General features: G+C 44.4%; 1 protein-coding gene across 1 annotated transcript in view; it reads right to left on the bottom strand.

Annotated features, from left to right (window-relative positions):
- The window catches only part of GYS1 (glycogen synthase 1), a 125,456-nt gene that overhangs the window by 9,714 nt on the left and 93,317 nt on the right, over positions 1–22,425 (bottom strand). Inside the window, exons 12-13 of the mRNA XM_069200857.1 lie at positions 20,729–20,855; positions 20,127–20,222 (exon numbers count right to left, since the gene is read on the bottom strand). Coding sequence (XP_069056958.1) covers positions 20,127–20,222; positions 20,729–20,855 — 223 coding nt within the window. The remainder of the gene's footprint in view (positions 1–20,126; positions 20,223–20,728; positions 20,856–22,425) is intronic.

Raw genomic sequence — 22,425 nt, forward strand, 5'->3', positions numbered from 1 at the left:
CATCCCCCTCACAGGAATTGTTTGAAAAATGTCACATCCTTGACCACACCCTTCAGTATGCCTTTTTGGACTGTGGCCAAGATACTGATTTTCCCATTAAAGTAGTAGATGGCGAATTGCACTGGAGCGGGAACACCTCCAGTGCAGGTGCCCATTGCACAGTAAGTGACATCACTGGATTTCCTATCATCCATCTGCACAGGAAGCAAAATCACAGGTTTTCCGCCCACAGATCCCTGCACTCCGCTCTCCTCCCAGGACTTATTTGATGGTGGCTGCAGAGTGAACGTGCAATGTGTGCACCACTGGCTCTAAAGCCAAGCTTGTTTGTGGCCATCAGCGCAAGGACCACTCCCAGCACCAGGAATCCTGGTTCTCCCTCTGCACAGCGACACACTGCTGATTTTCCCTATCCAACGATACCCTGCTGCACATGCTTAACTCCGGCCACAGCTCCCTGCACTGCTACCACTCCACACCACACCAAACCAAACCAAACCAAACAAAAGGAGCATCCACATGTACCTTGTGCAAGTTCTCATGCACTCTCCTACATCCATCACGCCACGCACGCATACAAACCAGTCACCCACTCACACAGACCAAACATCACCCAAACACTTCACACTTGCATGCATGATCCTCAATGTCTGCTGGCCCACCAGACACGCCATGGAGATATGGGACATACTGCACAACCCTGCTTCAGACCTGCTCTTTCTCACAGAAACGTGAAAAAACCCAACCTCTGCACTGGACATCACTACAGCCATCCTCATTGGCTAGATGATTGTTATGTAACATAGTCAACACAAACCTGGAGGTGGAGTTGGCATCATATTCAAAGGTGCCAAACAAATATTGGCAGCCAGGGAACCTTTCACTGCACCACCTGTAGTACCCAATACCAATTGACTATCATTACACTTTTTGACTTTGAATGTGGTTGTATTTGCCGATCATGGCCTGGACTACCGGACATCTGAGTTCGATACATATTCAATCATTTTTGTGAACTTAATTGCCTTTTCTCCCTGAAACTTGTTACCATGAATAAGTATACCTTGGACATTGGCTGGTCTCGTAGGGATTCATGTTGTCACTTGGGTCTTGATGCAGTTACCTAAGAATATGCTCTCAGGAAGCCCATGATAGGGTAAAACGCGTTGGCTGCATTTTTGTAAACAGAACAAGATGCCACAAACTACACAGACACTCACACCAGCTACATGGAACACCTCACATTCAAGATACGCATCACAGCCAGTTTCTCCCTGGGTGAAGTCCTGGTTTAGAGACCACCAGGACCTATGCCAATTTCGCCAACAACATCACAGACTTTGTTGCACCCCACATCATCAATGCCAGTAGTTTCATCCTCCTCTGAGACCTTAACGTTTCACCTAGAATACCGCACCGACACAAACTTGATGGCCTTTCTAGAAAACCTCAGATACCTTGGCCTCAACCAGTTTGATACCAAACACAGCCACACTGCCAGACACCTATAGGATCAGAGTTTTTCTTCAATCAGCAAAATCACAGTCAACAAGCCAGCAACTATGACCTGGATAAACCACACCCACCCTCATCTGTTTCAGCATACCCATCTTGCATGATCACAAATGGCCCGAACAGCCTTCGGCAGCTGGAAAAACCTACTCAGAAGAGGAGTGGGCTTCTGCCCTCTCCACACATTGGCCCGAGAACACCAGCAACTTTCTGAAACCTATCAGAAACCTCAACAAGTGGATCACCGCATGCACTGAAACCTTGGCACCTCTTAAGCGCAACCCAATGGCAAGAGCCTGACCAGGCCAGATGGTACACAGAGGAACACAGGGTGATGAAACGTCACTGCAAGCAACTGGAGTGCAAATGGAGAACAAGTCAAGACATTGCAAATAAAGACATCTTCAAATCAGCCCTAGGACGCTACCACCAGCAGATACAGAACACTATATGCACAGGTCTTGCAGATTGCATCAATACCAGCACTAATAGCAGCAAGGAAATCTTCACAATCATCAAATACTTCACTGGGCCTCCTGCCACCTCTAGCAACATCTTCCCCTCACAGGACCTTGGCAACAAACTCTCTGCATTCTTCTGTAAAACAAATTACCTATATATACAGAAACTTCGAACCTCAACTATAAGTCTCCACCAAAGGACTCTTACCATTCAGCGAAGCACTAACACCCATCCTCAATGCCTCCATCGACTCAGACACATTCACACATAGAAACAAGCATCAGTCATGCCCCTGCTCAAGAAACCATCTGCTGATCCAGCCATGCTTTCCATCTCCCTTCTACCACATCCGGCAAATATCTCAGAGAAACTAATCAAACAATACTCACAGTAGTATGGCTAATTGAAAACAACCAATGCAAATATGGTCTTTATCATATCTGCACATTTCTTCACTCTATGAAGAAAATATACCTGGCATCATAAAAACCTCACCAGAAGAGAAAATAAATCCAATAAATGAATATTCCCTTTACAAAGAAAAGGTTTAGAAATGTGGAAAATAACAACCCAGGGCATCAAGGGAAGGAAATAAACAATTTCTAAAAGAAAACTAAAGAGAAAAATAGGTCATAAAGAAAGGAAACTGTAACTTACTATGTAACTATCAGTTTGTAACCTCTACTGTTTTAGATTGACATACTTTGAACACTCCTGCAATCTAGTATTGGCACCCAGACTTTTGCATGTTGTTTTCCTTCTTCAACACCACAGTGCATCAGAGCAAAGACCCTATCTCAGATTGTGTTTTTCCCACCACAAGGGTGAACATAGTAAGTGGAGTTAGCGAAGCAGAAAGTCATTGTGTACAAATGCATTGTGCAAGTGAAAACATCACCTCGTGCACAGGCTTGTTTCCAGCGAGGAGGCAGGGTACATGTGAATATACAGCACTACAAGCTACAAACCAATAGTTACAGGGTAAATTATATTTTCCATTTGTAGATCATATACTCTGCTTACATTATAAAGCAATGCACCCTCAGTAAGCGGTGGCTAGCAAGAAGATGAGGTAGATGTGGACAGTTTGGCCAACTTGAGCCTCCTGTCGGCTTGAATATTCAGACAATAATGTTTAGTGAAATTGTGCAATGTTGACCAAGCATTTGTCTGCTAATGGTATATTACCTAAGAAAGTGTGCCATTGGTGGAGTATGCCATCAGCACTGAATTTAAAAGTCATTTTACCTTGCACAGCAGACTTGTATATTCAGTTGACTTTCCGCCTCACTAAACCCAACTAGGAAATGGGATTTACAAGTTAGATTTAGCAACAGTGACAAAACAGCTGTTTTGGATTACAAGTATGCTACGTTCTGCCAGTATAAAACATGGTAGTGACAAACTGATTGTGGGTGTGCTACATTGTTGGTCATATTGGTGAAGTTCTAGGGGATTCATCTCCAATTCATGTACTTGTTGAGATGTCCTGCTTATGAGGTCTGCAACCTTATTTTCCACTGCAAGCAGATGCTCTGCAAGGAGTTGTATCTGACTATGAATGGTCCAGTGTAAAATCTTTTGTGCTATGGCTAACAGATGAGGCGAGCGAGTCCTCCCTTCTTTCTGAATGTAATACATGGTGGTCATATGGTCTGTCTTTTCCAGGACTGTTTTGTTTTGAACAAGCATATAAAATGTTCTGAGAGCCGACTGTATAGCTGTCAGTTCAAGGAAGTTGATGTAAAACCTCTTTGCTTTTGTGTCTAGTTATGCATCTAGGTAACATGAACCGTAAAGCCATCATACTCTCTTGGTTTGGATAGGCTTTTCCTGTTACTGATCGCAACACCGCTCCTTGGAGCAGGATGCAGGGTTTTGGTGTTCACTGTGAACACCTCTGTAGAAGCAGAATGCTGCCTGAGTGTTTACTAGGCATTGCTGTCGGCTGCTGCTTTTGCTCAGCCAATCATCCACATATGGAAACACATAAAAAGCACTGAGGCAGAGAAGCACTGCGGCAATCACTAGACCGTGTGTGAATAGGCCCGGTGCTGTTGAAACTCCAAAGGGCAGCACCTTGAATGGGTACCATAGAACACTTAACACAAATCTTAGGTAGTGGCGATGTGCGGGATGAATAGGGATGTGGAAGGAGGCATCCTTCAAGGCGTCCTTCAAGGCCAAGGGTCGCCATATGATCTTTTGGGCGGAGCACAAAGATACAGCCTGCAGGAATGTCATTCAGAAGTGTTGACAGGATGTGGTGTAGAGGCCCGAGGCCCGAGGCATAGCATAGGCAGCAGAGCACCTGCCATTTTGGGGATGAAAAATAGTGAGTAACACTCTGCCCCTACTGGTGTGGGTTCGGTGGTTCCTTTGCAGAGGACAGCTTGTACTCCCTGAGCAGTCACTGGTGTTCTAGGTTGACTGAGTGAAGTTGTTCTATGTTGGTGGTTCGATGTGGAAGTCCAAGCAGTATTCCTTGTTGTTGGACTCACTTGTCTGAGGTTATATCATCCTACTGAGGAAGGAATAACCAAATCCTTCCTGACCGGTGTTTTGTGATTGGGGGTGAAATCGCCAATAGGTCACCGTTTAAGGGTGGCCCTTATTGGATCCACCTCTACCATCGCCTCGGTCCTAGCAGCTGAATCTTCTCTTCTCAAACGACTTCTGGCCCGGAGTTTCCTGATAGGACTGGTGTGGCTGGTATCCTGCACACTGAAGTGGTGTAGCAGTCTTGATGTTTCCTCTTGTCTGTTGATGGTGATGAAGCAGAAAATGAAGGTTTTGATTTATTAACGCTTAAACGTAGTGCTGAAATAATCATGTGTGACTTTAACCGAATTAATAAAGATTGTACGGGGACAAAATGTGCCCTCAGAGTAGTTTGCCATCATTTATACGCGTGCTTTATATAACGTGGTGAATTAGAATTGCACTAATCCGACAAAATCATAAACGTATGCTACGATTTTCTTGTTTGAAATGTTTTAGCTTAGCATTACTTTAGCAGAGGCTTTGGCCTAGTTGCCTGGTCTCACGGTTTAGATGCTCGTATTTTTCCACTGTGCTATTAAACGTGTATTTTAGCTCGAAGCTGTACTTTTCCACAGAAACTGTTCACATGCTTATCTTAAAGTTGGTGCCAGCCTGGCATATTTTCTCTTAAATTCAAGGTCGACTTGCAGGTGCGGACAATGGAGGCTCTGAGAGTAAGCTAATTGGACAACAATGTTGCAACTTGCGTACCCATCTCCAAGGATAATGTATGCTTAAGTAAAAGCTTGAGAACTGTCGTGTTTGATTGGTCAATTTGAAGCTAACCTATGAACCCACCAATGGAGACCCTACTGGACTTGAACTGTTGTCTATAAAAATCAGGTGCACGAGAAGAAGGTAGCCATTACCAGCTCGATACCCGCCATTTTGCAGACTTCGTAGCTATTATGGCCCACTTTGCTGCGACGCCATTTTGAGAGACTTTGATGCTTTCTCTAATCGAGAGAAAGAGACTTTAAATGATTCTTGCCCTAGAGACTGTAACTTTGATTTGATCCCTTTGCATGAAGTATTAGTCTTACCTTGCCGCCGTGAGGCAATTGCCCCGTTCACCCCTGCCCCTTTGTCCCGTCCCATGCTGATCGAGAAACGGTACCCATGATGACCGAAGAACGGTACCTGTGAGACGAAGACTTCCTTGTATGCTGATCGTAATTGGTAAATATGAAAGGAAATTGTAAAATTGCATTGTGTTTCTTTTAGGTAACCAACTGCTGATTTTGATAAGGTCCCTAGCTAGGAGTTTTCTAAATTAATGTTGCTAAATTGTTTTGCATGAAGTCCCACATGCCGATGCTAATTTGAGGTTAGACGAGGAATCCATGTGTTGCACGATGCAATTGAGATCTTGTTATGCTGACTAAATGTACGCAATTAGTTCATTACAGATTATCGTATTAGTGCTTTGCATTGCTATTATCGAATGCCTTGTGATTCAAATGCTTCATAGATTACACTTGTTTCGACGTTATGGACAGCTATTAATGTTCATATATGTTTATCATTTGGTGTTGAGACACATTTACATTGTGCTAGCTTTGTTAATATAGGGAAATAAATTCACTAACTTCGCAATAAACTGGTGTGGTTATTCCTGGCTGAAAGGTCAGGGTTTGCCGAAATGTATTCTGGATTAATGGTTAAGTGTTATGTTGTTCAAGGTGTTGCTTATGTTCGTTATTGATTATTGATTTTGATGAGATTGACCGATTACGAGTACAGAGTGTTCCCACTAAGTCAAAAGATTCATCGACCTAAAGAGCGTCCGAACGCAGGTAAATTTGTTACCACGTTCCGCTCTATCAGTAGATGGTAGCAGAGGACGGTTTCGTCTTTTGGGACCCTGTACTATTAAAGTACATGGTGTCGAATTAACGGTTACGCACTTTGAGACCCATTTGAGAAGTTGAATTTGATTTTCTTGATGAAACAGATTGACAACATGGTGATGGGCTAGGTCCACCGCGACTTTCCCGGGATCTTGGAGCTTGCGAATGGAGAGAACGGAGGTGTGGAAACAGCGTTGGCGGTACTAGTGATGGTATGAGTGAAGTTAGGGCTTTGCGCTTGCACAGCTTATTGCCGCAGGGTGTGTGAAAAGGTTGCGAGGGTTTTCTTTTGAGGATAGCGGAGGTGCGACTCCGAGTGTAGAAGTAGAGAAGTCGTCGAACTTCATAGAGATAACGGAGGTGCGGCTCCGAGTGTGAGAGTAGGGAAGTCGTCGAACTTCATGTGCGTCTGGCGCTTTGTGCATAAAAAGGTCCACGTGGTTGTTGTTGTTGAGACGGGCCCTGCGAGGTCAAGAGACTCCGGAGTATGTTGATCCATGTTGTGGTCTGGGCGGTTTAGTAGGTTGATCGGGCGTGGTCAACAAGTCGGGTACGTGTGTTAGGGAGTGAAAGAAACTTCGACTTCGGGCTTTGACAAGATTCTAAGTGCACTAGAACAGATCATTGACAAGTTGAGAGTAGGTCTGCGGGTCAGATTTGCTTGCGAATGTGGGGACTGAGAAAGACCGAATAGCGGCCGAGGCTGGTGAAAGAGATCGAATAGTGGTCACGGTTGGTGAAAAGTCCCTAAGGTCCTGAAGCGATTGTGTTACCCTTCCTGTAGTAAACCGACAGATCTGTTTTATTTTTTGGTAGCTCGCAATATATGCAAAAAGTTGTTACGAAAAGAGGTGAGTGAAGGAAGACTAGCCGCGAGGCTTTGTCAGCCGCAGTGTGTGTGAGTGTGACGTCACTAAGAGCCGCGCTGGGATAGGTTGGTTGAAGAGAAGGGTCGCGCACGGATTGGACGCAGTCCGTGGGACTCGATTGGAAGGGGAAAGGCAGGTGAAGAGTATTCCGGGAATAAAAGTCACCTATTGATTACAAATTTTGTGCAATTAAAGTTACCTATTGATTAAAGTTTTGTGGAATTTAAGTCAAATATTGGTTATAAACCTGGTTGAATAGAAGACGAGAAAAATGAAATTCTTTAAGGCATTTAGGAGCGCAATGAAGGGCGAGTCTTACATTAAAGCGAACGTAGGAGAGGAGACGCCGCCCGAAGGTACACTAGCTTACATTGTAATGGAAGAAAAGGGGGTAGCTCCGTGCCTTTGGCTAAAGCAATGGCACAAGTTGACAGAGAAACATGGGAGCGTAGCGTTTCCAATATACGGGACATTCAATATAAAGATTTTAGAGAATTTGAGATTCACGATGTACGACATGAAGGTGCCTCCAAGGCCAGCACAGTTTGAGGCTCTTGCAATTTGGGAACTGATGGCCAGACAGCAACAGCAAAAGAAGTTCGAGACCAGGATGAGGAAGGTAGAAAAGACACTAGCGGATGCTAGGTGGGATAATGCACAAAAGGTGTGGAGGTCAGATGTATTGCAGGGGATAAAATTGTTCCCAGCAATTACTAAGGAAGGAGAAGAGACAGGTAAGAAAGCTACCTGTAAGACGGACAGAAAGTGTTCTAAGGATAGAGAAGACAAGGAAAAGTTGAGAAGAGAAGAGGAGTTAGAGGATGAGGAGTTGATAATGCAATTGCTGAATGACCGTCCACCGCCTTATGCAGAGAATGGACAAGGTCCAAGTACTAGTTCTGCCCCTCCAGCACCGATACAAAGCAGTGAAACACAGAGTCCAGGAGCGTCATCGGGATCTAAGGACCCGAGTTTATTGCTCACCCCGCAGATACCACAGGTTAGGAGAATATATCCAGATGTGCCCGTGTTGAAACCAGCAGAAAATTATCAGCCGCAGATGCCAGGGTACTACAGTAGTGACAACAGTGCAGGAATGATTATAGATCCAACCGTAAGGGGAGTACAGAATGGTTACAACCCAACAATGGCACAAGCTGACTCGACTCAGTTTATGATGCCTCAAAAGCAGATGCAGGGAGGAAATGCACACGTTCAAATGGCGGGAAGCCAGATGGGCATGCCGGCAATGATGACCCATGGTGTGGGAATGAACATGCCACAGAACATGGGGAACGGACAGAACCCAGACGCGATATCGTTACCCATTACTGTAGGTCCAGTGGTACCTCTGTATAGTCAGCCTAATTCAGGTCTGAATAGTCAGGGATCAATGCTGCAGAATGGGACAGAAAGAAGGTGCATAGAAAACATTCCAGGGATAACTCCGATACCGGCTCAGCCAACTGGGTCTGGGTCCTTGATGGAGTTCAGTCCCGTATGTGCTCAGTCCACACTGGTGAGGTCGAGCCCCCCACTGATAATACCTCTCACGTCGAACACTGAAAAACTGCCGCAGCCATCGATGGCAGTCGATGTGAACGCTACCCTGATGGGGGTGAATGCGCAACAGTTGACCCAGTGGTTCAACAGTCTGAATTCCACACAAAGTCCAGCTAGTGGGAAAGGAGAAGACTACATGAATAGGGTCAGGTTGAACATGGAAGCACAAGAATTGGTGGAAGGGACTATGGGTGTGAACAGGTTAGAATCCTACACAGAAGAAGAGCTGAGATATCTATGTCCCAGGATTACGAAGGAAGTGAACAAAATACATAAGGGCTTGCAGGAAGCAGCTGACAGAAACGGGGTTGACATAGACAAGACGAAACACTTGAGCAGGAGCTACAGGTTAGATTTTGGGACCACAGATTTTGAACACATGAGGTCAGCAGGCATGAAGACCCAACTTAGAGAATTGCTGCAGAGTGCACAAGTGTGGAGGTGCCTAGACAAATGGGAAAGCAGATGGGTAAAGAGGAAGGACAAGAGGAGGGACAGTGCTACAGAGAACAATGAGAAGAGACCGCAGAGTAGTGATACAGTAACGATGTTACCAATGAGGGAGACAGCAGGGAGAAAATTAGTACACGTACCATGGCACAGAAGTGACATTCAGTCCTTTACGGACGATTTTCCCAAACTGAGAGAGAAACCAATTGAATGGTACCAACAGACTGATAGGTTTGTGAAACTTGCAAAATGTCTCTGGGAAGACCTGAATACTCTGTTTGAGATTGTGGTTCCGGCAGATTTGTGGGAGGATTGCAAAAGAGCTGTAGGTTGGCCGACAAGTGAACCAGAGAGACACAGGGAAACGGGTGCACCATCGCCTATGGTGATGAGCTTGTACTATAAGGTGATTGAGCATTTGAAAACGAAGGTACCCGCGAAAAACGTGGATTGGCAGAAGATTGACCGAACTGCCCAAGAGACTAAAGAATCAATTCATAGTTACTATGAAAGATTGTTGAAGGCGTTCAAAAATTACAGTGGCACGGAAACAATAGAGGCGAAGGACATGCTACATTTTGTCTTCAGATTTGTGGAAGGGCTGAGGCCAGAGATAAGCCAAATGATAAAGTCGCATTTGATTTGTTGGCAGTCTAAACCGATCGATGAGGTCTTGACTTATGCGAAATACTGTAGCGACGAAATTGAAGTGAAACAGAAAAGACTGAAAGAGAAGGTGATGACGATGCAGCTTAAGGCAGCTCAAACAGGTTTCCAAGGTTTGCAAGGGTTGCAAGGGATGCAAGGGTTCCAACAGCAGATACCGCAACAGCAGTTGCAGTTGCAGGGAAACATGGCGTTTCAGCCACAGGCCAGAGGCAGAGGTCGAGGAGGTTTTGTGAATAATGGTCCGGATTTGAACACTGTTGTGACGGGTGTGCAGGCAATGAAGAAGGTAATGCCGTGTCACGTGTGCGGAATCGTCGGACATTGGAAACGCGAGTGCCCGATGGTGGTGCAGGAAGGTGCAGGTGTAAGTGCAGGTGTAGGCGCAGGTGCAGGTGTAGGTGTTGGTCAGCAAAACAATGATGTCAATGCATTACAGACAATGAGAGGACCGAAAATGAGAGGTCCAAACCCAAATTTTCAGACCATAAATCAATTGCAGGGATTACAACCGATGCAGCCGCAACAGATGCAGATGCCTCGTGTGCAGATGACGCAGATGCAGCCAATGCAACAGCAGTTACCTATGGTACCTAATCAGCAAATGCAAATACCTTTGGCACCAATGAGTCAGCAGCAAGTGATGGTTCCTCCACAGGTAACGGGTCAGGTAATGAGTACAAATGGCACAGTACAACAGTTCCCATTACACAGTGAGAGTGGAATAAACAACGTGTGGGAGAGTGAAAGTTCAGGAGAAGAAGGAGATTGTGTGCTTGCGGCATCCTTGGAAGTTGATCAAAGGGGTCCGTACGTAGAGGGAAGAGTAATGGGTCATCGTGTCTCATTTTTGGTTGACACGGGAGCCACACGTTCAACAGTTAAGAGCAGTGAAGTTCCAAATTTGCCTCTCTCAGGGAGGACAGTTCAAGTGGTGGGAGTAGCAAACAGACATCTGACGAACCCGATAACAGATCCGGTTCCAGTCAGCATCGGTAACTATCAAGGGGTACATCAGTTTGTGGTGTGTGACTCAAGCCCGATAGCACTGTTAGGAAGAGACCTATTGTGTAAATTGGGTTGTTCGATAATGTGTTCAAACGAAGGAATAACAATAGAAACGAGCAATGATGGGGAGGAAGAGGACAGTGTAGAAGGGGACGAAATGGAAACAGTCGACGAAGAGTATCCTCTGATTTGTCTCTTCCCGATGATAACTGAAGAAGATATCCCAGCAGAATTACGGGAGACAGTCGGAAAGGAAGTGTGGGACATGACAGGGAAAGAGGTGGGATTGATGAAAGGAGTGGAACCAGTAAAAGTGATGGTAAAACCCAATGCGATCTTTCCCCAGACCCCACAATACCACATGCCACAAGACACTCTCATGAAAGTTGCCCAACTCATTGACGAATTTGTAAAGCAGGGGGTACTGAAAGAAGTGCTAAGCAGTCCATGTAATTCACCAATAATGGGACTGATAAAGCCAAGTGGAAAGGTCCGACTCGTACAGGATTTGAGGAAAATAAATGACATCATAATAAAGTGCTGCCCTGTCGTACCGAATCCAGCTGTGATAATGTTTCAAGTCCCTTGCGATGCTGAATGGTTCTCAGTCATCGATTTGTCACAGGCATTCTTTTCTGTGCCTCTTCATGAGGACAGCCAATTCCTCTTTTGTTTCAAATTCCTAGACAGGGTATACAGTTGGTGTCGAATTCCTCAAGGGTTTTCTGAGTCACCGTCAATATTCAATCAGATTCTAAAGAAAGATTTGGAGGCATTAGAATTGCCATTTGAGTCAACCCTAGTACAGTACATTGATGACTTACTGGTTGCATCAAAGACAGAAAATGGCTGCACAGCCGATACCATTGCTCTGTTGAACCATTTGGGAAGGAATGGACATAAGGTGTCTCCTTCCAAATTACAGTTCTGTCAGAAGAAAGTGAAATATTTGGGTCACCAAATAGAGAAAGGGTCACGGAGAATAATGAAGGAAAGAGTCACAAGCATACTTCAGATGAGTCCACCAAAGACAAGGAAGGAGGTGAGGAAGTTTTTGGGAATGGTGGGATATTGTCGCCAGTGGATCCCCAACTTTTCGTCTCTAGCGAAGCCCCTACTGAAATTGACCCAGAAAGATGCCTTGGATGAAATTGAGCTGAAAGGAGACGAGATGGATGCTTTTGTTGAACTAAAGGAATGCATGTGCAGGGCTCCAACTTTAGGTATGCCTGACTACACGAAGCCTTTCACATTGTTTTGCCATGAACGTGATGCATGTTCTTTGTCTGTCTTGACCCAAGCCCATGGTGGCGTAAACAGACCAGTAGCGTATTTTTCAGCTACTTTGGATCCGGTTGCAGCAGCACTCCCAGGGTGTTTGCGCGCCGTAGCAGCAGTTGGTATCAGCCTCACTCAGAGTGAAGGAATAGTGATGGGACACCCAGTAACAGTCATGGTCCCTCACTCAGTTGAGATACTTTTGACCCGCTCCCGAACGCAACACATGACTGGAGCAAGACTCACAAGGTATGAAACGATAATTCTGGGCTCACCGAACGTGCAGCTGAAAAGGTGCACTACGTTGAATCCAGCTACCTTGCTTCCTGGAGAAAATGCCAAAATTGAGAACGCTGAAGACGTCGAGCATGACTGCCTTCAGGTGACTGAATTTTGCACAAAACCCCGACCGGACATCAAGGATACCAAGCTTGATGAAAATGACCAAATTCTTTTTGTTGATGGTTCATGTCTAAGAGATGGAATGGGGATTTTGAAAGCAGGATATGCTGTATGTACTGTGACAGGTGTCTTGGAAGCGGGATGGCTCCAAGGAGTCTATTCTGCGCAAGTAGCAGAACTTGTTGCCCTTACCAGAGCATGTCAACTGTCTGCATTGATGAAAGTCACCATTTACACTGATAGTCAATACGGATTTGGGATTGTGCATGACTTTGGACAACTATGGTCACAGAGAGGTTTCCTGACCTCTTCAGGATCCCCAGTTAAGAACGGGGAGAGAATAAGGGAATTGTTACATGCCATTCAAGTGCCAGCTGAAATTGCAGTGGTAAAGTGCAGTGCTCACACGAAAGGACAGGACTATGTGTCTCTGGGAAATGCATATGCAGATCAAGTCGCAAGATTTTGTGCCTTGAACTGTATATTACTAAGGGATGATTGGAATACGATAAATGAGCCAGAACCCGAACCAGCTGAAGCATTTGCCTTGAAGGTTGTAGATACAATAGAGGAACTGAAAGCACTACAGAATAATGTCGGGGAGGATGAAAGAGATTCATGGGTCAAATCACAATGCATAAAGAGACAAGATGAATTATGGGTTTCACATGAGGGAAAATTTGTTTTGCCAAATAGTCTCTTATCACAGCTTGCGCGGTTCTATCATGGGCAGGCTCACCTAGGGAGAGATGCCATGATAAGATTGTTCAAAACTGATTGGTTTAACCCCAGATTTCGTCAAGCTGCAGAAGCAGTTTGCCATCGATGTGTCACTTGCCAGCAGATGAACCCAGGAAAGGGAACAGTTGTGAGCGCGAGTCACATTGGGAGGGCAAGCGGTCCTTTTAGCCGCATGCAGATGGACTTCATTGAAATGCCTGTGCATGGGGGTCTGAAATATGTGTTGGTGAATGTGTGCATTTTTAGTCACTGGATTGAGGCATATCCTACACGTAGAAATGACAGCCTTACAGTTGCCAAGCTATTGTTGAGGGAGTTGATACCACGTTTCGGATTCCCGATCTCTTTAGAATCAGATAGGGGAAGTCACTTCAATAACGAGGTGATGAAGTTACTTTGCGAAGCACTGAACATTGAGCAAAGGCTGCACTGTAGCTATCGCCCTGAAGCATCAGGACTGGTGGAGCAGATGAATGGTACGCTGAAATCGAGAATGGCAAAAATATGTGCATCGACAAATTTGAAATGGCCTGACGCATTGCCCTTAGTGCTAATGTCAATGAGAAACACTCCCGATAGAAAGACTGGATTGTCTCCGCATGAAATTCTCATGGGCAGGGCTATGAGACTTCCTGCAGTTCCCGCAAACATGCTTTTGAATATTACAGATGATATGGTGTTAGACTACTGCAAAGGACTGGCTGACGTGGTTCGCTCTTTCTCTCACCAGGTGGAAGCGACCACCTTGCCACCGATCCAAGGTCCAGGACACGCGCTGAAAGCAGGAGACTGGGTCGTGGTAAAGAAGCACGTGAGAAAGTCGTGTCTGGAACCCCGTTGGAAAGGCCCTTTCCAAGTGATCCTGACGACAACTACCGCTGTGAAGTGTGCGGGGGTTCCCAACTGGATTCACGCCAGTCACACAAAGAAGGTGCTGTGTCCCACAGATGAGGAAGTTGAAGCGCTGAAAGTACCAGTGCCTGATAAAGCAGTGCCGAGTGCTGATACGGAACAAAAGCGAACTGAAAGCGAACAGGCAGAAGAAGGAGAAAAGGAAATATTCTCCGACAACGAAGACACCAACTCACTTGGGGGAGACCAAGGAGAAAGTTCAGACAGCGACGAAGAAGCTGCAGGTGACAAAGAGCCTGAAGCAGCTGAGGGTAGCAAAAAGCCTGAAGCAGCTGAAAGTGATACAGAGCTTGAAGAAAGTAACGGTGACGAAGGGCTAGAAAAAGGTGAAAAAGCAGGAGAGCCTGATCAGAGGAGGGCTTTCCCAGAAGCAGACGATACAGAAAAAGGAAAAGAGAACGTGATTGATTCCCCAGAGGGAAAGAACGAGGTAGAACAGAACGAAAGAGTTCAAGCCTCTACAGAAAAGACAGCAGGTCCATCAAACGGACACGGTGCAAAAAGGAGATTAAGTATCTCACCAATAAAAGAAAAGGGTAAAGAAAGTTTGAACGAAGGAGGAAGGCCGAAAGTGAAAGAGAAAAGAAAAGAAGTGACTGTTGTGGATCAATCGTCAAGTGAAGAAAAAGACTTGACAAAAGAGGAAAGTACCAGCGAAGCAGAATCGAAAAGAGAAGCAAAATTGAAAAGGAAAAGAATACCAAACAGGAGGTATTCCGGTCCTGAATGGGCATATGCAGTCAATGATGATTGGACTGATGAGTTTGTATCTCTAAGCATCGAGAACGAAGAAGAAGAAGAGATACCAATAGAAAAGAAAAGTTTCATAGACTCTGTCGATTGAAGGAGTAATGGACATTGCTTGCTACAATAATAACGTGAAAGAAACAACCAGCTGAGACATTGTTAAACCGGATGAGACATTTGCTAAACTGATAAAGACTGAGCTATTGCCGAATTGAGACAAATGCTGCTAACCGATAAATGACTGGCCTTTTGAAGAAGACGGTGTGAACATTGCGCTTGTTCAGCTTTGTAACTGAATTGCTAAATAGTTTCATTTGTAAGTGCTTCTAGCTCTCTGATTCTATACAGATCATGACGCCAAACAATAGAAAGAAGTTTTGTAAATATGTGTGTATAGGCTTGGTAATTACATGTGTAATAATAATAATGGCAATTGTGTTTGGAATGCATGGAAAGGGTGAGAATGAGACTATTACTGCTTCTACTATTGCTCCTGTTACTGTCACTGAACTAACCCCATTGAAAAGGCTAGCAATGGATGAGAGACTCTTGCATGATAAGAAAGAGCTTTCGTATAATGTTTTCTATCGCTTGCTAACAGAGTATGTTGAGACTATGGATGCGAAGGATTGTTATGTGTGTACACAGATACCGACATCAGTAAAAGAAGGGGTGACTTATCACCACATGCCTCTTACATATGGGATTACGTGTAGTATAGTAATGTCTAGGTTTTATGGTCAAACTAACATACAGTATTTTTACTCGAATTATGATGTTACCTTTGCTTATGTTCCTATAATAGCGCAGCTAAGCGAAACTGCAAGATATTGGGATTACAAAATTATGAGGGACTTTTTCGAGCCAATGCAACCTTTTGAAACGGCTCATGCTCATAGGGAGAACCTTACTTGCTCAGTCTCTGCTGTAGAAATAAGCTTTTTAGATCGCACAGATGATAGAAGGGCTCAAATGAAAGCGAAATTAGAAAAGGAGTTACAGAAGAGGACTTCAGTAGATAATTATGATTTTGCTGCTATAAAGACACAAGGGAAAATAGCTTTAGATGCTTGGCATGTAGGGAAGTTTTGTATATATCGAGGTGAATCATATTATGACAATATTTTTGTAGGAGCGAGTGAGTGCAAACATACGTTTATTTTTAAGGCCAAATGGACATTCATGATGGACGGACTTGACCCTGTCATTCCAGGTGTATATTACATTTGTGGGCATAATGCTTATTATCGTCTTCCCAAGGGATGGTGGGGGAGATGTTATTTGGGTATAGTGTTCCCGAAAGTTTATCAACTGGATGACGTATCGATGATTCAAAAGACATCTGGATCTCATAATATCCAGAAAAGAGAGACCGCAGCTGCTGTGGTAGGTGATATATTTGGAGCCATGATTCCTTCATTGGGAGTTGTGCTGAATTCCATCAAGATACGAAAGTTGTCTACTATAGTGGATAACATGCTGACAAAGTTTTCAGGTGCTATAATCCTGATAGATGCTGAGCTTGCAGCGGAAAGAGCTATGACTCTTCAAAATAGGCTTGCTTTAGACATTCTTTTAGCAAAGGATGGAGGCGTTTGCAAAATGATTGGTGCACGTCACTGCTGCACCTATATACCGGATAATAGTGTAAAGATTAAAACTATGCTTGCTAACCTAACAAAAGAAAGTGCAGATTTGAAAGAACTGAAAGAACCATGAGTGTGGGAGAAGGTTGGAAAGGGAATAGCTTCAGTGGGTCATTGGCTTGGGGGAATTTGGAATGGAATATTATTGAAAATAATAGAAGGAATATTAATAGTAATAATTTGTGTATTTGGAATTTGGGGAATAAAAAGGGGAATAATAATGATTATGGAAAGAATTAAAAGAAGAAAAGAAGAGAACATTATGAAAAGAATGGCAGAAGAATACAAGGCGCAAACTAGGGGAATTAAAAGGAAGAGGGAACTAACAGAATTTTAATGGAATAAAATTTGTGGGCGTGGTTTGGTGTGATGACTAGTAGTCATCAGAGGAGGGATTGATGAAGCAGAAAATGAAGGTTTTGATTTATTAACGCTTAAACGTAGTGCTGAAATAATCATGTGTGACTTTAACCGAATTAATAAAAATTGTACGGGGACAAAATGTGCCCTCAGAGTAGTTTGCCATCATTTATACGCGTGCTTTATATAACGTGGTGAATTAGAATTGCACTAATCCGACAAAATCATAAACGTATGCTACGATTTTCTTGTTTGAAATGTTTTAGCTTAGCATTACTTTAGCAGAGGCTTTGGCCTAGTTGCCTGGTCTCACGGTTTAGATGCTCGTATTTTTCCACTGTGCTATTAAACGTGTATTTTAGCTCGAAGCTGTACTTTTCCACAGAAACTGTTCACATGCTTATCTTAAAGTTGGTGCCAGCCTGGCATATTTTCTCTTAAATTCAAGGTCGACTTGCAGGTGCGGACAATGGAGGCTCTGAGAGTAAGCTAATTGGACAACAATGTTGCAACTTGCGTACCCATCTCCAAGGATAATGTATGCTTAAGTAAAAGCTTGAGAACTGTCGTGTTTGATTGGTCAATTTGAAGCTAACCTATGAACCCACCAATGGAGACCCTACTGGACTTGAACTGTTGTCTATAAAAATCAGGTGCACGAGAAGAAGGTAGCCATTACCAGCTCGATACCCGCCATTTTGCAGACTTCGTAGCTATTATGGCCCACTTTGCTGCGACGCCATTTTGAGAGACTTTGATGCTTTCTCTAATCGAGAGAAAGAGACTTTAAATGATTCTTGCCCTAGAGACTGTAACTTTGATTTGATCCCTTTGCATGAAGTATTAGTCTTACCTTGCCGCCGTGAGGCAATTGCCCCGTTCACCCCTGCCCCTTTGTCCCGTCCCATGCTGATCGAGAAACGGTACCCATGATGACCGAAGAACGGTACCTGTGAGACGAAGACTTCCTTGTATGCTGATCGTAATTGGTAAATATGAAAGGAAATTGTAAAATTGCATTGTGTTTCTTTTAGGTAACCAACTGCTGATTTTGATAAGGTCCCTAGCTAGGAGTTTTCTAAATTAATGTTGCTAAATTGTTTTGCATGAAGTCCCACATGCCGATGCTAATTTGAGGTTAGACGAGGAATCCATGTGTTGCACGATGCAATTGAGATCTTGTTATGCTGACTAAATGTACGCAATTAGTTCATTACAGATTATCGTATTAGTGCTTTGCATTGCTATTATCGAATGCCTTGTGATTCAAATGCTTCATAGATTACACTTGTTTCGACGTTATGGACAGCTATTAATGTTCATATATGTTTATCATTTGGTGTTGAGACACATTTACATTGTGCTAGCTTTGTTAATATAGGGAAATAAATTCACTAACTTCGCAATAAACTGGTGTGGTTATTCCTGGCTGAAAGGTCAGGGTTTGCCGAAATGTATTCTGGATTAATGGTTAAGTGTTATGTTGTTCAAGGTGTTGCTTATGTTCGTTATTGATTATTGATTTTGATGAGATTGACCGATTACGAGTACAGAGTGTTCCCACTAAGTCAAAAGATTCATCGACCTAAAGAGCGTCCGAACGCAGGTAAATTTGTTACCACGTTCCGCTCTATCAATGGCAAGACATATAGTTCACAGACTGGCTCTGGAGCACGCCCATTGCATTTGCAGCATTTGTATCATTTTTGATTTTCTAAAGCATGGAGTCAACCTGAGGGCCTAATAAATGATCCCCATTGGAGGAAACAGTTATGAGATGTTGCTGCACTTCAGGCCATAACCCGGATACACTAAGCCCTATATGTCTACATGGCTCGGCTCTCTATTTGTTGGCCTCAGCTGCTGGCGTGCACGTTCAATGCATTCCTCCACCACCCCCTTCCTGCCAGCCTGTCCAATCCCCTCACAATCCCTAACTGTACTTCTGGCCCCTCGTACTTGGATGTCCCAATCGTTCCATTCCACATTCTTCACCCCTTGGCTCTCTCCCCCTGTCTTTGTCCTTCTCCCCTATCTTGCTCTTTCCACCCTTGAAAAGCTTTTAAATCTCTTTCCCCTTCTTCCACTCTCCTGCCTTGGGTTGCATGCCTCCTCTGCCCCCTCCTTGTTCCCCATATTCAGTTGTGCCCCCCTGAGCATCACCCCAGTGTCTCTCTCTGTCTCCAGAGTTTTGAATTCGTCTCAGGTGATAACATAAATAAACATGTTTGCTTACAGACAAAAGTGGCTTAGAAAGTTTGCAATAAAGAACAACCCTCCTTCAGATACGTGTGAATGAACAGGTGCCACTGAGAAATACAGCGATGTGATCTGCAGAGACGTTTTAAGGCATGGGCAACGTGGGCTCTGGCTCAGTGCCCCAGTCTTTCAGGGGGTGGGGTGGGGGGGGGGGTCTGTTCTCCATACAGTCCTGCCCTGATGACCTTGAATGATTCCTAAACTTCGATTGTTTTTAACACCATTTTCCTGTAATTATTTTAATATGGGTGTTGAATGGGCGTCTATTGAAAATATTTTGCAGAGAAATGTTTGTTTTTCAACACCATCTAACATTCATAAAATAGTTCCTTTTAGATCAAAACAGGACCTCGTATACGAGAAATGGGAGTCTGTCGCACAGAATATTTGCAATAATATTAGTCAGCTGATGCTATATTACAATATTGAAAACACACATCACTATTCCTGAATATTAGAGGAAACCACATTTACTATCTGAACCGGTGTGCCTGTGCAGTTACTGTGACCTGGATAAAGAGGCCATGAAAAGCTGGAATTTGATCTTAAATTCAAAGTGTTGTGAACAATGGCCCCTAAAATATGTTTGGCCCAGGGCCCCCAAATCCGTAACATGTTTCTGGCGATTTGCAGTTCATGATTAGGAATCTCGACGAGGCTGCTCCGCCCTCTATACTTCTGAGGTCGGTAAACTGAGTACCTCCAAATCTGGCATAATGATGTATCAAGCGCTTTTAGTAAAAATCAGCTTTTAATGCATGTGACCACAACAATTAAAAGCAGACGGCAACCATGTTCTGCAATGTCAATGCAAATACACAGGACGAAGAGGCGGAGGTGCACACAGAAGTACTGACCGTAGGCCGATGGGTCCGCGATGTGCTCTTCCATAAAGCAACCGAAGCCGGACAGGTTGGTGGAAATGCTGGGTATCCCCATCACGGTACATTCGGCTAAGAAAGGAGACAGGTCAGGAGTTTTACTCTCGCGTGCACCGCACCGCGGGACACGACAAAGGCCAGGACAACATTCAAATCATGTTACGAGGACGGTGCTGACAGGACATACTACATCTAAGCGAGATCATTATAATATGACTTGGGGAGGAAACCAGCAGGATGTGCGATAGGAAAACAGTCAATGTGACATTTTCGAAGACTATTCCCTATCAAGCCACAAGGTGGCAGGAGAATACAAATAATGGGCACCTATGGTACCTCAATGGGGCAAAAAAAAAAAATTCGAAGGGCAGATTACTAATGAGCAAGTCAAATAAAAAGAGCGAAAGAAGAATACAAATAGTAAAAGAAAAAGGTGAAGAAAAACAGTGAAGGGACTAGAATTATAAACAAAACACGATCACAATAAACGGTAAGTGAAGAAAAGAATACATCAAGAATAAAAGGGGAAAAGCAAAGGGTAACTCAGAATGGGTAACAGAGGAGGGGCAAGCCCTTACCAGGCGTGTAACCCCAGGGTTCGTAGTAGGAGGGAAAGACCCCCAGGTGGCATCCACGCACAAACTCTTCGTAATCCACAGGCAGGAGTGGACTGGTGGAGGAGAGGAACTCTGGGTGGAAAATGACCTGAGTGGGGAGACAATGAGTGTTAATGCACACCAAGAATGGGAAGGAGGAAGCCACTGAGCCCGTTAATGCACACCTAGAACGAGAAGGAGGAAGACACTGAGCTGTTAATGCACACCTAGAACGAGAAGGAGGAAGACACTGAGCTGTTAATGCACACCTAGAAGGGGAAGGGGGAAGACACTGAGCTGTTAATGCACACCTAGAAGGGGAAGGAGGAAGACACTGAGCTGTTAATGCACACCTAGAAGGGGAAGGGGGAAGACACTGAGCTGTTAATGCACACCTAGAAGGGGAAGGAGGAAGACACTGAGCTGTTAATGCACACCTAGAAGGGGAAGAAGGAAGACACTGAGCTGTTAATGCACACCTAGAACGAGAAGGAGGAAGACTGAGCCTGTTAATGCACACCTAGAACGAGAAGGAGGAAGACACTGAGCTGTTAATGCACACCTAGAAGGGGAAGGAGGAAGACAGAGCCTGTTAATGCACACCTAGAACGAGAAGGAGGAAGATACTGAGCCTGTTAATGCACACCTAGAACGAGAAGGAGGAAGTCACTGAGCCTGTTAATGCACACCTAGAACGAGAAGGGGGAAGACACTGAGCAAGTTAATGCACACCTAGAACGAAAAGGAGGAAGACACTGAGCCTGTTAATGCACGCCCAGGCAGAGGGAATACCATCTGAACATTAATGCACACCTAGTAATAGCAGCCGAGAGGTAGCAGAAAAAAGAAAATCTAGATGGAAAATAACCTGAGAGTGGGGAGACCTGGTGACCACGTCTCTCCAGGTTATTACAGACAGTGTTTCCAGTCATTGACTTTTCTGTGATAACCTAATGCAGTCTGGGAGCTGTAGTCCTGTTTTGTAAAACAATGTTTTGTCAATGAAAAGTTCGGGACTAGTATGTCAATAATGACCTGGAGTGAGGTTGTTACCCAACAGGTCGAGTGGGAATGCACACCTAGGGAAAGGTGAAAGCGCTAAAGAACACCCAGAGAGAGAAAGATCAGAGGGGGACACTGAGAGTGTTAATGTGCACACAGAAAGAACCGGAGAGGAAAAGTTGCACACAGTTGGAGAGAGCACGAGTGGCTTAGTGAAGAAGAGAAAAACTGCATGTAGGGGCCACCCTGCAAGCTGTTGTCAGTTTAGGGTGACCACATTTTGAAAAGCAAAAACCCAGGACCGGTACGTACCAAACCATAGAAATTCACCAGTTATAGGCCACAAATTATAGTTATTTGAGATAAATCAACTATAACTGGTGAATTTCTATGGTTTGGTATGTTTAAAATGAGAGCCTAACTATAATGTCCCTGTAACCTTTGTTTTTTCAGTGAATTTTTATGTTTTCTTAAACATATAGTCATTTCCATTATTAGACGTTAATCCAACCACTGTCGCGCACGGCCTTCGCCCGTGCACAGCGGATGTTGTGCGCAAGACCTGGCCTTGAGCCAGACCCTGCAGCCAACCCCCCTAACCATGCTGTGCACAGCCCTTTGGCTGTGCGAGGCAGAAGTTGGCCGTGGCCTCGCTCGGTGTCAGAATAGGTGTGAGT

This window comes from Pleurodeles waltl, chromosome 7 (assembly GCF_031143425.1).
Source record: "Pleurodeles waltl isolate 20211129_DDA chromosome 7, aPleWal1.hap1.20221129, whole genome shotgun sequence".
Classification (NCBI taxonomy): domain Eukaryota; kingdom Metazoa; phylum Chordata; class Amphibia; order Caudata; family Salamandridae; genus Pleurodeles; species Pleurodeles waltl.